The sequence below is a fragment of the Mustela lutreola genome, chromosome 1, assembly GCF_030435805.1.
Source record: "Mustela lutreola isolate mMusLut2 chromosome 1, mMusLut2.pri, whole genome shotgun sequence".
NCBI classification, from domain to species: domain Eukaryota; kingdom Metazoa; phylum Chordata; class Mammalia; order Carnivora; family Mustelidae; genus Mustela; species Mustela lutreola.
In genome coordinates, this window is record NC_081290.1 from 235323623 (window position 1) to 235340417 (window position 16795).

General features: G+C 37.4%; 2 protein-coding genes and 1 non-coding gene across 3 annotated transcripts; 1 reads left to right on the forward strand and 2 right to left on the reverse strand.

Annotated features, from left to right (window-relative positions):
• Positions 1 to 6709: 6709 nt before the first annotated feature.
• LOC131821325 (olfactory receptor 51B2-like) lies at positions 6710 to 7645 on the reverse strand. Its single transcript, XM_059157351.1, has one exon. The coding sequence runs from the start codon at positions 7643 to 7645 to the stop codon at positions 6710 to 6712; it is 936 nt and encodes a 311-aa protein (XP_059013334.1).
• A 3878-nt stretch (positions 7646 to 11523) lies between these two features.
• LOC131821330 (olfactory receptor 51B2) lies at positions 11524 to 12462 on the reverse strand. Its single transcript, XM_059157361.1, has one exon. It carries the CDS (start codon positions 12460 to 12462, stop codon positions 11524 to 11526), a length of 939 nt encoding a protein of 312 aa, XP_059013344.1.
• A 950-nt stretch (positions 12463 to 13412) lies between these two features.
• Positions 13413 to 13549, forward strand: LOC131822794 (U4 spliceosomal RNA). The gene has a single exon (XR_009350318.1). It is a non-coding gene; the product is annotated as a U4 spliceosomal RNA (small nuclear RNA).
• Positions 13550 to 16795: the final 3246 nt, after the last annotated feature.

A 16795-nucleotide genomic window follows, 5' to 3' on the forward strand; every position in this document is an offset into this window, starting at 1 on the left:
AGTGAAGCAGTGAAGGAAAGGGGGTGAAAGAGGTGAAAGAGATTTAATATTTGTTTATCTCTTGAAAAGAATAAAACCCAAGCTGATATTTACTCTCCCTTGCTTTACTATTAGATATGGGGAAGGGAGTGTAAATGGTTTTTTTCAGGTGATATGACTCGGAAAAAGGGAAAATGACAGGAGTCCCCAGAGGTCCCATCTCTGCAAGGTGGGGGCTCCCACCTTCAATCAAGAGACCCCTTCCCTCCTATAAAGCTCCACCTATCTTGGCTCTTAACTTCATGGTTGTCTCCTTCCCTCTAGTGGTCAAAGCAACAATTGCAGCCTACTTTTCTAAATTGTTCTTCCAGGTATGTGTAAGAGAACGTAGTACATGACTACTTGCCATTTGCATTGACATGGATGGAAATGGAGGGGATTATGCTGAGCGAAGTGAGTCAAGCAAACGACTATTATCATATGGTTTCACTCATTTGTGGAACATAAGGAATAGCGCAGAGGACAACAGGGGAAGGGAGGGAAAAGTGAATGGGAAAAAATCAGAGACAGAGACAAACCATGAGAGACAATGGACTCCCAGAAATAAACTGAGGGTTACAGAGGGCAGCGGGTAGAGGGAAGGGGTAACCAGTGATGGGTATTAAGGAAGGCAGCTGTTGTGATGAGCACTGGGTTCTACACAACTGATGAATTGCTGAACACTGCATCAAAAACTAATGATGGCTAATTGAACATAAAAAAGGAACCTTCAAAAATAATACATTAATATAAGAAAAAATAATATTTTGATTGAAATCATCTATTTTTTGCCATTGTGATTACCAATTCTCAATATTCACAGTAAGGACAGATTCTCCTGAGTGTGGGCCACTACACTGTGGGACATTAAATCTAAGAAGTTACCCTAGTGTTCACTGGTCTAAGCTGAAATGGCTATAGCAGAGTAAACTAAGAAAGTTTATAGATATTTTTCACAAAGAGTGAAATGATTGATCAGTGCACAAGAAAAAAATAATGGACAATGGGTCCCCTATTATAATAAGCAACACTAGCAAAACCTGTATCTGTTATTAGTCCAGACTAGTCCAAAAGTACAGACTGAGTAGATCAGGTCAAGATGCAGGCAAGCGGGATGAGAAGGATGGTGGGAACAAGAGACAAAAAGCCATTTGGTAAGAAGGATAGAAAAGGACAGGCAGCACCTACTACAAATGATGGCGATAACCGCTAGTGCCGATGGCCCTATGAACAAAGACAGAGGCACAACACACATAGCAGGAGACAGCCACCTGGCGATCAAAGGATTGGGCCATCAGTGTAGAGGATTTCAGAAAGACAATCCAAAGAGGAAGTGTAAGTGAACATAAGGATAAAAGCCAAACCCTGAGGCATTGCAACACAGGCTCCCCATGACTGGGAAGGATGTGGGAAAGTGAAGACCAGATCCATCTGAGCCCACCTGGAGAGGAGCCTGGGCTTATCAGGCAAGGGTTCTATCCTGATGTTGGCCAGGGGGACAGGGTGGAGATAACAGAAGGGACAGGATACAGGCAGCAAGGTCTAGGGAAGCTGTGAGGATAAAGTAGAAGCCTATCAGTGTTAGTCACCATGCAGAAACTAACACCTTTGTCTTTTTTTTTTTAATTTTTTTTATAAACATATAATGTATTATTAACCCCAGGGCTTTGTCTTAACTCCACTGAGAGATCTGGGTCACAGTTAACATGTAAGATGTAGAAGTTTGCAATAATGTATTTAAGAAGCATCCAGTGATTCTTTACAATTCATGAATGATCATCAGTCTAGGAGAACTTGAGGAAATGGGCAAATTTGGGACAGTGAACTAAGAAAATATTTGTCATTTTTGGAGGTCTGGAACTGATCATCACTTTATCTCAGCCCACGAGGTGAGGATTTGAAATGGCATTTAACAGAAAACAGAACTGAAGTAAAAGCAAGTAAATAAGCCACAAATAAATACAAATGTGCATCAGAAACATGATTTGCCTCTCTAATTTTAGGCAGTTTCTCACACAATTCAGGTTTACTTATTGCTCAGGTGAATTATCAGTCAGTTTTTCTGGGTGTTCACAGACGGAGAAGCACAGGAATGCAGACTCTTTCCAGCTTTTGAATTCACCATCTCACAGTCCTTTACTTCTCATCACATGGAAGGACAGAGAGCATGGTAAGACACCCCTGGCTTGGGTGTCTTGAATGATTTTCTTCAAATTCCTTCAGCCAGAACCGGCCATGTGGTCAATGTGATTGCAAGGGTTGATGGGAGAGATAGAGGAGCACGTAGATTCCAGTGATCTGTACTCTCTCTGCCACTCTCGTAATGAGTGGTCAACATTACCTCACACGTTCAAAAGCAACAGAAGTATTGACACTAAAATCAAACTCATGAGAAAGCAAGTAGGTATTACTCAGAAGCAGTGAGGATGAGATGAGTGCCAAAAGCTCACCAGATTCCATAATATTGGCTAAATGCAGCCTCTCTGACTTCAAAGTGTATCTTAGTCCAGAACAAATATCTTAGGCTTTTAGTTAACTCTCTCTTGCCTGCCCCTGGCCATGTGAGCTGATCATCTTTTCCATGATCCCAAAGGTTCTTGGTGAATATGCTACATTTTCTTATAGGTCATTTCTACATATATCAGTTCTGTGTTTATATGTCTTCCTCCCTAACTAAGCCACACAATTCTTTAATTAGGAACTATATTTTGTTCACCTTTATTTCTCTAGTACTCACTATAAGACATGGTATATATCAGGCACTTAATGAATTTTGTTGAATTGACAATATTAGATGATTCCTTAGTTATTATAGATATTTATTATGATACACACTTATCACTGGAATTTAAGTAGATATATCCAAGCATGTTATAGAGGAATGGATACCCACCAAATGAAAGTAGTAGACACTTCCAGACAGACTGAAATACACATAAGCAAACAGGGACACTTCCTTACACATATTATTCATAAATATAGCCCACTGACACAGAGAAACACAATGTAGATTTTACATCTACTCTCATAAACACAGATTTGCCAACCTCCTTTCTCCTCTTACCTCCCTCATCTCCCAGATGCAATAGTTTGAGTTACCTAACCCCCCACCAAGTCTTCAGCAGATATGCAGGATCCCATTTAAGGTATGATTGATTGACTAAATATTTTATTTGTTTTCATCTGTTGAGAACATGAAGGAGGGAAAATTTTCCCCTCACTTGGACCACAATCTGTGTTTGTATAGATATATCTGATTAAGTTCCACACTGTGTCATTTTTGGATACAATATTTAACCTACCTAGATAATCTACTTACATCTCAGTCTCTTCATTTGACAATCAGGAATTATCATGAAAATTACATGACGACCAATTAGATTAAAGTGTGAAGTTCTCAGGGCATCAAGGAACAACAGTAAAATCTTAATATACAATTGATTTTCTTCTATCATTGGTAGACCCTGGACTCAAGTGAGCATCCAGGTTCCACATCTAAGCTCTTTGAGCCACTTTAGAGAAATACCTGTATCTCCCCTCCACTTACAGTTATAAAGCTGAATCTTAATCTTAAGTGTAGTACCTGTGCTTCTTTTCCTATTACAATTCATTTTGCTAATTTTGTTCCCTGGCCTCATATGTCAACAATACTTTTGGATCCAGCTGTTCAGTAGTGATAACATTTGAAAATATGCTAGGAGACTTGAGTGAGCTATCAGAAGAGGCAGGGCCAGTGAACCCAACAAGGGCATCAGTGAGAAGTCAGATAAAGGGAGTGGTTGGGGAAGATGTCTCCTGAGGGAACACTCACAAGATACACAGAGAATAAAGAAAGGAGAATGAAAGATCTAACATAGAGATGCCAAGGCACTTGTGATTTCTATAGGTGGATGAGAAGAGAGATGGAAAGACACCTACTTACACTTTAGATGTGGTAGAGTTCTGCCTGAGGGAACTGTCTTAGGAATGGACATGAGAAAGGATGGTCAAAATGGAACATAATTGGAGGCTAATAGTAACCCATAGAAAATTATTAGGAAACACGAGGAAAACAAATTCCAATAATGGAATATCCATATAAGAAATACTACTCAACAGTTAAGGAAAAACGAACTGTTCGTAAACTCAACTTAGATGAATCTCAAAGGCATTATGCTAAGTGAAAGAAACTAATCTCAAAAAGTTACACACACTCTGATACTGTTACACAACATTTTCGAGAAGATAAAACAACAGTGATAGAAAACATTAATTTTTTGTATGGTTTACGGACGGGATGTATAATTCTATAAGGTAGGGTGAGGAAGTTACTTTTGGGGTATTAAGAGCTCTACATCTTGAACAACTCAATTTTTCAGTCTACTAATTAAGACTTAATTAAGACTAATTAAGACAGAGAAAGAGAAAACCAGGTCTAACAATACCTTTGTTTTTCAAATGGAGAAAGATTGAGGTGAGACCTGGAGAGAGTCACAAGGCTACAGAGTATTTCCAGAGATTTCTCCCCACTAAACCCACACCTACACACACATACACCCCATGCATGCAGCCTCATGTTTATGCCCACAAACCACCTATAAAGGAAGGGAAAGAGGATAAGACAGAAAAAGAAGACTTTTAGAGTTTTAGTAAAATATTAAAAAATACTGGGGTAAAATATTTTTATTTTTCAGATTTCAGACAAAAAGGAAATGGCAAAGAAAGAAAAATTGCATACCTTCATTATCATGTTTAAATTATAAAGGGTCTAAGACTATCACCTTTTATTCATAAATCAGAATTCGTAAGTAATTGCCCAATACTATGACCCTAAACAGGATGTTTGAAAGCTATGTGTTACTTAGATTCTTTTGTCCCTTCTCAGAAACTGCTGTGTGGACATGAATATGCAACAAGTAAATTCCATTCCTCTGCCTTCCTCTCGGGTCATGATCCCAGGGTCCTGAGATAGAGCCCCATATAGAGAGAGAGCCTGCTTTCTCCTGTTTCTCTGCCTGCCTCTCTGCCTGCTTGTGATCTCTGTCTGTCAAATAAATAAATAAAATCTTTAAAGAAAGAAAAAAATGTATAAATGATACAGTAAGTCTTATCAACAGTATTTTTCACTAGAAAATGAATCTCCAGATATAATGCATTTTGGAAAGGATGATGAAAAGTGTAAGACCGGAAGCAATTATTATATGTTTTTTTCTAGTGAAAATGGCAGGTGAGGTTTTTCCATGTTGAAGTTGCTGGAATATTCTTAAAGTGCTTACTCCCTAGATATGACATCAGTATAGAAAGTTTCTCAGGTGAGGCAGACTGAATTTAGATGGGCTGATTGTTCCCTGGGCTCTGTACATAAGCTTTTGAATAAGAAAAATAAGGGGTTGGGAAGGGGTCCAACTAAAAGAACCAGCTTAGGAAAAAACAGCAGCCTTTTCAGAATATAGAAATATTTAGGTCACATAGCTGTAACTAGTCTAGTTCCACATAGTAGCATAGAGCTAACAGTAGATGGATAAGATTATTACTATTACCTGTAACATGAGCAAAAGACAATTAACCATCTCTAAATAAAAATGAACAGCATAAAATCTTACAAGATTTTGAAAAAATAGAGAGAAGAAACTATTCCATCAGTACATATCATTACTTTTGCTGGGTTTTCTGACTTGACTAGCATAAAATTTTCATCCAAGTGAAAAAGCCCTGAGTTCTTTTATGTTGGGAAGCAAGCAAAGGGAGGTGGAGACAAGAGATATCTAAATCTATACTGAATTTTTACAAAAGAAAAATATCAGGAGGTAAAGTAGAAAGCCAGAAAGAGGAAAATTAGTATGTTAGTGTTCAGCAGCTATGGGAAGAGAACAAGGCATGCTAGGGGATCTGGCTTCAACTGGCTAATAGGAAATTGATGGGTTGCTAATTTGCCTTTGATCTTTATCAGTTTCCATTTAATAATAAAATCCACTGATATACTGAGAGAAAGTGAAGCTTCAGGTATAAGCTTTCTAGAACTCTATACATGTGCTAAGTTTCCTCAGTGAAATTTATTTACTTTTGGAGCAACATCATTTCCAGTACAGTTAGATTCAAACATAGAGATGGGAAAGGAGAAATAGATCATTCTGATTTCCTTTTTATAACACAGAAAATGTACTTCCACGTGCACATCTTCCTTCAGATTAACTGTCTTTGATCCAGGCTATGTTTCTTCATTTATCTGACATTTTCTGAAGTAGTACTTCTCTCTTCACATAGAAGATCTGGAATGTCCCATCTCACCTTTTTCCTATATCCCTTTTCCCCAAGATCACCAGGGTTTTCTCTTAAATATATATCATATGTGTATAATATATATATTCTAATAAAACATTCTATCTATGCAATTCCAATATTCATTCTAATACATATATTGGAATATACACGCAGTATATATATATACATATATATATATAGAGAGAATATATATAGAATATTATACATTATATATACTCTAATAACACATTCTATACATATTCTATTCTAATATATATATTCTAATACACATGTAATACTAGAATATATATCTGCTCACATCAATTTATAGTTTTACGTAATAATTAAAATGTCACTAACTCTGAAAAAACACTGAGTATAAAACCAGGCATCTCTTCCAATAACGGGAAATGAAAAACTCCCAGAGAGCTTAAGATTGCGAAATAAAAGCTCAAGCCCTACTATGCGCAGAAAATAGGCGAAGGATGCTTCTCTGAATTTGCTTGGTCTTGATACTATATATAATGGGGTTCATGAATGGAGGAAACAGAAAGTAGACATAGCTCATAGTAATGCGGACCACACGTGGTGCATGTTTCCCAAACCTGTGAATAAAAGTCAGGCCAATCACAGTAATATAAAATACCAGAACACAGCTAATATGGGAGACACAGGTGTTAAGGGCCTTAGCTCGCTCTTCTCCGGAGGTGATGCCCATAACCATCTTCAGGATTAAAATATAAGAGAAGAGGATAATCAGAGCATCTAGGAAGAAAGTCAAAGCAACAAGAATCACAGGGTACACACGATTAAATGTTATATCAGCACAGGCGAGTTTCATGACATCTTGGTGGAGGCAAAAGGCATGGGAAAGAACATGGGAACGGCAGTATGGGAACCAGTAGAGTGGCATGATTGGGGGCACAAGGGATAAAAATCCTCTCATTAGTACCCCCAATCCTGCCTTCATCACCCAGGAATTGGTAAGAATGCAGTTATACCTCAGAGGTGTGCAGATGGCAATGAATCGATCATAGGCCATGGCAAGCAAGACACCTGATTCCACAATGGAAAGGGAATGAATGAAGTAGGCCTGCAGGAAGCAGGCTCCGTGGCTTATCTCCCGGTGGTTCATCCATAAGACACCCATTACGGTAGGCATCGTGGTCAATGTCACCATCAGATCTGTGCCTGCCAGCATGGCGAGGAAATAGTACATGGGTTCATGGAGGCTGTGGTCATCCTTGATGAGGCAGAGGAGAGTACCATTACCAAGAAGCACAGAGATGTAGACTGCAAAGAAGGGTATGGAGATCCAGTGATGAGCAGCCTCCAGACCAGGGAAGCCAGTCAGCAAAAAGGGAGCAGTGCTAATATTGGGCCACATAGTATGTTCGCAGGTGGAGAGCAAGTTTATGGAAGCTACGAACCCAGAAATCCAGTGTTTTCTCTTTGCACGACCTCCCTATGGGAACATATTACAGCAGTCCCAGTCATCTTTGTACTCAGGATAATTAATTGGTATATACATGGTTTTACAACTTTTTTTTTTTTTTTTCCAGAAGAGCAGTGGAGATTTCTAGGCTATAATAATGATGTAGAATTGTGGTCTTTTCCCACATTATATATAATATCAGGTTCATGGTTAAAATTTTCTCAATTTTTTTTCAAAAAAAAGATAAAAATATACATATAGATAATTATATTACTTAGTTACATTGTCTTTTAGTTTGGTTATAAATTCATTGATATACTTGATACATTTAAATTTGATTTAATTTTGTATTTGCAAGCATGATAGAGACATTTTTTGTTGTTATCAGAAAATTTTGTTTGGTTTTTAAATTAAATGTTAGCATTTTATGGAATCCTTAAGAAAGTCAAAAAGCCTGGATTAAGATAAATTGATAATAGCAGACAATGTCACATTTAGTCTAAACCCATTCACAGATTCTTGAGGCCCATCCATGGGTCTCCCACTAAAAACTTCAAACCTGCTGTGATACATCTGTCCAAAGGAGGTCTGTGCTATTATGTTGTTCACATCAGGTGGGATATGTACCCTATGCAGCCCTCTGGAAAATCTTTCTATCTTCTCTTGCCTGCATCTATCATATTTCTATTCCTGGAATTCACCCACTACACAGTTGTATTGCTGGAATAGTTACTTTCTTTCTGTCTTCTTAGAGGACTTACCCCAAACTCTTTCTTCTCAAAAAGTTTGGAAGAGACCAAGTTGAAGAGTTTGTGTTTGTAGAAATCACCTCCCCAGAGTTTCACCTTCCCACCCACTTGGGAGATTCTTTGATTCTCCTTCCCTTTCTTCTTTTTCTGTAAATGTCTGGGTCATTAAACCACTTTGGGGAAAAGCCATCGTGTGTTTCCCCAAGGGTGAGTTAGGAAAACTGGAAAGTCAAATACCACCCTAATGGGCATGTCAGGACATAATTATGTGACCCCAAGATCCTCAACATCAGCACTACTATAGTCTATCTCAAAGGTCCAGGGAGTCATATGTGCCTTTGTTACTCCTAGAATTTGTGAATTCCAATCACATTTTTGTCTTTTTTGTCACTATGGAGCAATCAGTTCTGATTCACAGGAACCTCAATGGATCTGTGAACAGCCAGGTGAATGAAAGTTGTCTTATATTGTATCTTAAAATTACTTCATTTATCATTGTCTATTTTGTGACAGGATCAGGGTGACAGACATGTTCATTTCATTAATGAAACTCAAAAATCTAGTGGGAACCAGAAAGTATATTTGCCATGAATTTATAAAACACTATTACTAGTATATGAATGTCAGTGTGCTAGGAGAGCACATAGAATACATTTCTGGGATCTGAGCAAGGTTCCTGGAAGTGCTGTTTAAGCTGAGAACTGAATAATAGAAGCACAAGGAATATAATATTTTTTTCTAAGATAGGGCACTAATTCCATGCAGAGAAATAAACAAAAAAACAAACCAATCAAAGAAAAACATGTGCACTAGTCATGGGACAAGAAAACAAAATGATGAATTTAAGCCAAAATTTTTTTATTATAAATTTATACTAAAAATTATAGCATCTCCAGAACAACTTATGAAAGAAAGCTTAACATAAAATGAATCTTTGGTAGCATATTTTGATCACATAGGGTGTTAAAATTCATGTAATGAATTTTGACTTTACTCAAATGACAAGAGTATGAAATAAATGATAGGCCGTGCTTACAATCAGGTAATCCTTGTTTAAAGGTCACTTGCTACAGTATGAGGAGCACACTAGAAGAAAGATAGAACAAGAAGAATCAATACACAGCAATCCAGATGATAAACTGTGTTGGTGTGGATGTGATAGGGTGTTATCAGTAGGTTTTGATAGAAGTGGACACACTCCAGTGAAAAATCACTGGGTGTAAACTTTAATCTATCCCTTTTTCTCCCTGGGTAAGAATGCAAAGACCCATGTATTCTATGAGCTGCTTCTATTAGTGTCAAATGCTTCAGGTTTTTTGTATTGTCTTGTACCTCTATCCTTTCATCATATGCTCATACAGGACTAGCTTTTACTGTGATCATTAATAATAAGGAAAAAAGATACAAATATTAAAATTATTTTTTAAATGACTAACTAATTAATATATTACTTTCTACTCTTAAAAGCTTAGTGCTACAGCATAAAATATTTCCTTTAGTAATTTTAAGGGGTCAAACTTGATTACTGAGACATTTACTCATCTTCAAATTAACAGAGTGTTTTTCAAACATGGATTTTATGCATAATCAGTGATCATTTTGGGGTTAATGACATTCATGTTCTTAAAATAATCCAGATTATTTTTTTATTTGTTTCTTCCCAAACTTTTCTTTTGTATGTTTTTCTAAAATCTATCAATTTTAGATCTTATATATATCTTATATATATCCAATATTTATCTTCATTTTAATAATGTTAGTTACTAATATCTGTCTGAAACTGGCACAGTTATCTTTCTGATTTTCTTATGCCCCTTTTGCTATACTAAAATCCACATCAAACCTCAACATATAAATTGTAAATATCACAGAAATTGTATCACTCTTTTGGTTGGAACTAATTCAGTAGCTTCTTGTGACGCTCTGGGTAGACACTCAAAACACTTGCTTTGGCCAACAGGATGCTATTGATTTAACCTCCTTACTCTCTTCACGTGAGCCACATTCCCAGAAGTTTCCATGAACCATTCAAACTATAGCCTTCTCACATACTACTTTCTGCTTAAAACATTTTTACCTCTATCTCAACAATTAACTACTCATCTGCCCTCTGGTCTCAGCTAAAGACACGCTCTTCAGACAATCTTCCCCTTAGCTCAGTGTAGAGGTGATCTATCTTGGAACCCACATCCTCAACACAGTTTGTCGTTCACATGTTGTAGCTAATCACAGAGATAATTTTAAATGTAGGCTTCTTTGATTTTTGACACCCCCCTCAGTGGGTTGGGTTTAATTAAGACAATATTTTGTATCGATTTCTTTGCTCTTAAACATTTTTGTTTAGCATCATTCCTGTCTCACGCCTTAAAATATCAACCAAATAGCTGATTACTGTTACTATTTTGAAAATAGAATCAATGAGTACTCGTTTAAATTTCTTAATTTTCTCCAAATATTAACCTTTTATAAAGTAGAATGTCCAAACAGAAGTTATGCAAAAAACAAGAAAATATGAAAAATAAACCTGGAATCAAGGAAGTCTTTATCATGTGACCCCCAAATATCAATAAAGAAAATAAAAATGAAGTTACTTATATATAAAATTTTAAATTCTATCTATAAAAAGACAAATGGAAACTGGGATATATTTGCAAAATAAATGACTCATGAGGATTCATTTATAATGAGTTCCCACAAAGAAATTAGGAAATGATGAACTCCCTGATAGGAAAATGACAAGAGACATGATCAGAAAAGTCCAAAGTAAGCCATGCAAATGGCTACAACAAATTGTCAATGTGTTTTAGCATAAAAATTAACTTGAATATACAAAAAACACAACATCAGAGCTGTACTTTTCCAAGAAAATAAAAACATTTCTATCCTTTATTTAGAATTTGAAGAGAAGAACACAGGAAAACAAGGAAACAAATCAACTCATAAATTATAACTCATAAGCTTCATAAATGGCATTGTATCATTTGAAGAAATGGAGATTGCCACCATAGGTTTTAAGACTTGGTGGAATTGGCATTCCATGGTTCTCTGTTCAGAGAAACCTCAGATACCTACCATCTGCATTTAACTTCCAAATCGATCTTTGGATAGAAGGCGGAGAATGCCATATTGAATTTGCTTGGTCTTGATGCTATAGATGATTGGATTCATTAAAGGAGGGAAGAGGAAGTAGACATAGCTCATTATAATGTGGACCACTGGTGGCACATTCTTCCCAAACCTGTGGATGAATGACAGACCAATCACAGTGACATAAAAGATGAGGACACAGCCGATGTGGGAGATACAAGTATTGAGGGCCTTGGTCCTCTCTTCACCAGAGGCTATGCCCATGACAGTCTTAAGAATTAGGATATAGGAGAAAAGAATGATAAGAGAATCTAAGAAGATTGTTAAACAAACCAAAATTACCGGGTAAAGTCTATTGAAAGTTATGTCAGCACAGGCCAGTTTCATGACTTCTTGATGAAGACAGAAAGCATGGGAGAGAATATGAGAGTGGCAATATGGAAATGAAAAGAGACGCAAGATTACAGGGATGATGGACATAAACCCCCTCATAAAAGCTCCCATTCCTAACATTACCACCCGAATATTGGTAAGAATGGAAGTGTATCTCAAGGGATTGTGGATGGCAATAAAACGGTCATAGGCCATGGCAAGCAAGACACCTGATTCCACAATGGAAAGGGAATGAATGAAGTAGGCCTGCAGGAAGCAGGCTCCGTGGCTTATCTCCCGGTGGTTCATCCATAAGACACCCATTACGGTAGGCATCGTGGTCAATGTCACCATCAGATCTGTGCCTGCCAGCATGGAGAGGAAATAGTACATGGGTTCATGGAGGCTGTGGTCATCCTTGATGAGGCAGAGGAGAGTACCATTGCCAAGAAGCACAGAGACGTAGACTGCAAAGAAGGGTATGGAGATCCAGTGATGAGCAGCCTCCAGACCAGGGAAGCCAGTCAGCAAAAAGGGGGCAGTGCTAGTATTGGGCCACATTGTATGCCCACAGGTGAAGAGCAGCTTTATAAAAACCTTTAACCCAGGAATTCAGATTCTTTGGTGATATTATACATTAATATAAGATGTATATACCTTAAGAAGGTATAAGATATAGTATACCTTAAGAAGCCTTAATTGTAATCTTCATATTTGGAGATAATTAATTGGTATGATAAATGGAACTTCACAAATATTTCCCTACAGAAGAAGAATAGAGAATTTGCAGGTTATACTTGAGATAAGGAAGGTTAGTCTTCCCCTAAGTAGAAAAAAATATTAGGTTAATGGTTAAAATTTTCTCAAATTAAATGAAACATTTTCATTAATCTTTCTTATAACATCAGGTCCTATTATTGTGTTTATGCTTAAAAATTTTCCAATAACAGTATGTAACAATAACAAATAAGTACAAATAATAACAAATAAGTAAATAAGTACAAGTGGTTAATGATCTTACTTAGCTGCTTTCTTGCTATTCGCACTCATGATAAATACATAGTTTTTAGTCGGGAAAAGTTGCCTTTGTTCCTGAAATTGAATGTTGGTGCTTTATGGAACACAGGCCACCACCATCACTTTTGATTGCTTTGTTGCTCCAACAGCTGGTTACCCCTTTTTAGAGGTTGGCTACCAGAAGTGTGGGCCAGAGACTAGCCACAGCTAACAAGCACAGGGATTTGTTAGACATGTGGCCTTAGACTCTACCTTCAACCCACTGAACTAAAATTTGCCCTTGATCATGATCCCCAAGTGATTCAGGTTTACAGTAGTATCTTTTTTTTTTAAATTATTATTTTTATTATGTCAGTCACCATACAGTACTTCATTAGTTTTTGATGCAGTGTTCCAAGATTCATTATTTGTGCATAATACCCAGTGCTCCATGCAATATGTGCCCTCCTTAAAACCCATCCCGGGCCAGGTATACAGTAATATCTAAGAATCGTTGCTTTGCGCAGTGGCAGTATCATAGCCAATGAGGTTTATCCTAGGCGCGATTATTGCTAATTGAAAACTTTTCCCAAAGAATCGTTGCTGTAAACATTTCATATCTACTCCATCTTTGGAGATTCAAGCTTTTGGATTCTTCTACATGGGTGTTTCTTTGTTCTGCCAAATGCCCTCATGTATTTTTTTTTCATAGCTGCTTTATTCATTGGTTCTCTTTCTGCTTCTTCTCAGAAAATCATTTGACTTAACTGTATGTTCAGATTCTTTCTGTCTCCTCGTACCTAATTTTTTTTTTTTTTTTAAGATTTATTTGACAAAAAGAGAGAGGGTGACAAGCAGGGGGAGTGGGAGAGGAAGAAGCAGGCTCCCTATTGAGCAGTGTCTCCTCTTACCTCTTAGCTCCTTCTCCTTCAACACTTCACTTTTTTGTTACTATTATTATGTCCCATTAGCCTGCATATAATACATATAGTGCTTTGGAAAACAGGATGGGGATTCCTCAAAATGTTAAAAATAGAGCTACCATATGACCCAGCAATTGCACTCCTAGGTATTTACCCCAAAGATACAGATGCAATGAAAAGAAGGGTACATGCACCCCAATATTCACTGCAGCAATGTCCATAATACCAGACTGTGGAAGGTGAGATGCCCTTCAACAGATGAATGGATAAAGAAGATGTAGTTCATATATGCAATGGAATATTACTCATCCATCAGAAATGATGAATACTTAGCATTTGCATTGACATGGATGGAACTGGAGGGGATTAGGCTAAGTGAAATAAGTCAAGCAGAAAAAGAAAATTATCAAAAGATCTCACCCATATGTGGAACATAAAGAATTGAGTGGAGGACTAGAGGAGAAGAGAAGAAAAACTGAATGGGAAGCGATCAGAGAGGGAGACAAAACATGAAAAACTCTGGACTCCAAGAAACAAACTGAGGGTTATGGAAGAGAGGAGGTCGGAGGATGGGGTGACTGGGTGATGGGTATTAAGGAGGGCACGTGTGGCGACGGGTACTGGGTGTTATAAGCAACAAGAGAATTGTTGAACACTATATCAAAAACTGATGATGTGGGGCACCTGGGTGGCTCAGTGGGTTAAGCCGCTGCCTTCGGCTCAGGTCATGATCTCAGGGATCGAGTCCCGCATCGGGCTCTCTGCTCAGCAGGGAACCTGCTTCCTTCTCTCTCTCTCTCTGCCTGCCTCTCAGTGTACTTGTAATTTCTCTCTGTCAAATAAATAAATAAATAAATCTTTAAAAAAAAAAAAAAAAACAAACCTGATGATGTATTGTATGTTGGCTCATTGAACATAATAAAAATAATAGAAAATGCTTTGAAGTTGTATCTATATGGCATGGCAGTAACTGAGATAGAAATCACCAACACTAGGAGTCCCCTAAAATTAAAGCATATCAAATAATATAGAAGTTTAAATTAGTATTACTGTACAAATGTTGTATAGTAAAAATAAAATCAAAATTGCCTGAGTTTTAAAAAACAGGGATGAGAAAACAACATGTCAGAGGAAGAGAAAGGTAGTTGGGAGAGGTAGTAAATTAGAGATATGTATTCTGAAGGGGAAAATAGCAGAAACAAGCCAAACAAAAACAAAAACAAAAAACAAAACACAAGGTCCTGAATTTATTTAATTTATTAAAGAAAAAGAATTCAGAATGAATAAACCATATTTCCAGACTGTAAGCTTCTCCTTAAAAGCTAATTAGGTTTCTTCAGAGACTGGTAATAAAATGTCCAAGATCAACAAGGACATAAGCTTTCACTGTTTTTATGAGGATACACACACACACACACACACACAAAATGTTTGAAACAAGGAGGCTATATTTTCCTCTGTAGCTAGGTTTTCATCAGAAAAATAATAAGATACAAAGTAGGCTATAATATCTCTAAGAATGTAAAACCAGGACATATTTATGAACCTTTGGAATAAAGGGAGAACCTGTCCAAGATTAAAAGAGAACCTTGATACTTGTCCAGGAACAGGTGTGTGGGGCTACCAGGAGTACAAGATACTGTCATCAAATTGAGGCCACCATAGACAGTTTCTTCAGTGCTGGACCATCCTCCATGCATACTCCCAAGTCCACATTATGTAGCAAAATTCCATAAACATGGCTTGGCTATATGGCTTTGTTTATTACAGATGTTGAGAAAATTACATCAGGTGCAGAAGAATTAATTTGTCTAGGTGGAGAGGGGAAAGCTATGGTCTTGAAATTGATAGGCAGCTCCCAACTCAGAACATGTATTTTCTTCAGTGACTTCCTAAAGTTCTGGAGAAACTGTCTTATCAATATCTGAGGAACTGTCCTCAAAGGATGCTCTACACCTGAAATTATAGACAGCCATTCGGAGCACCACCCCTCAGTATCATCTGGGACAAGTGGAAAGATTATTATTTGGAATGTGCAGGGAATTAGCGAACATACACTACATGGCTCCCACTACATTGATTGCTGAGAAAATCATTCCATAAGCACAGTCTCTGTCCTTAAGAATCGCACAATACACACCAGTAGAGTTTATATTTTTCTTGGTCATTGTGCATTTTTATGCAAAGTGTTGCCAATGAATGTCCCAATGGGGTCCCTAATGCTGAAAACATCTAGATAATTTACCAACCTGATTTTCATGTTATGATGTTTTTCTAGGTAAATACGATTTCTAGATTTATAACACCAACAACACCACACACACACACACACACACACACACACACACAGACATCCATAGAAATAGACCAAACTACTCAGTCTGAGAGCACAACTTGACTCTCGGTGGATATGGGGGAAGGAAAGAAGCAAAGAGGGCTTGGGTGTGTGAAGAAAGAAGGGAAAAGAAGGATATGTGGACTTCAAAAGGAAATAGTGAATAAAGAATCCTTCACGAAGTTGAAATGCACAGGTGACCAGAGAGGAGACCCTGAGTCCTACTCCCCCTCATCTCTCATCTACTCCCATCCTCATTAATGGAATGAGGAATAGGCCCTGTGGTACAAGAGTAATGGGCCAGAAACAGAGTCTCGGGTTTTCTATTTTTCCTAGGGAGTCTCACATGCCCTTTCTAAGACAGTAGTCCTAAAGTGTGAACACACACACAAGTAAGCATGCATGCTATTAAGATCTAATAAAAACTATAAACTACCTAGAAAAACGGATAAAAGCACACAATGTCACACTTAATTTACGGCACTCATTGTTATGGTGATGCCAACCCAACAAGGATCACAGATTAGAAAGCCAAATCTGGCATAGTTTCTTTTATACACTTACTGAAAAAAAAAAAAAAAAAAAGGAAGATGTCTGTGCTGTAGATGTCTCTCACCTCGGCTCAGATCTTCCTTCTATG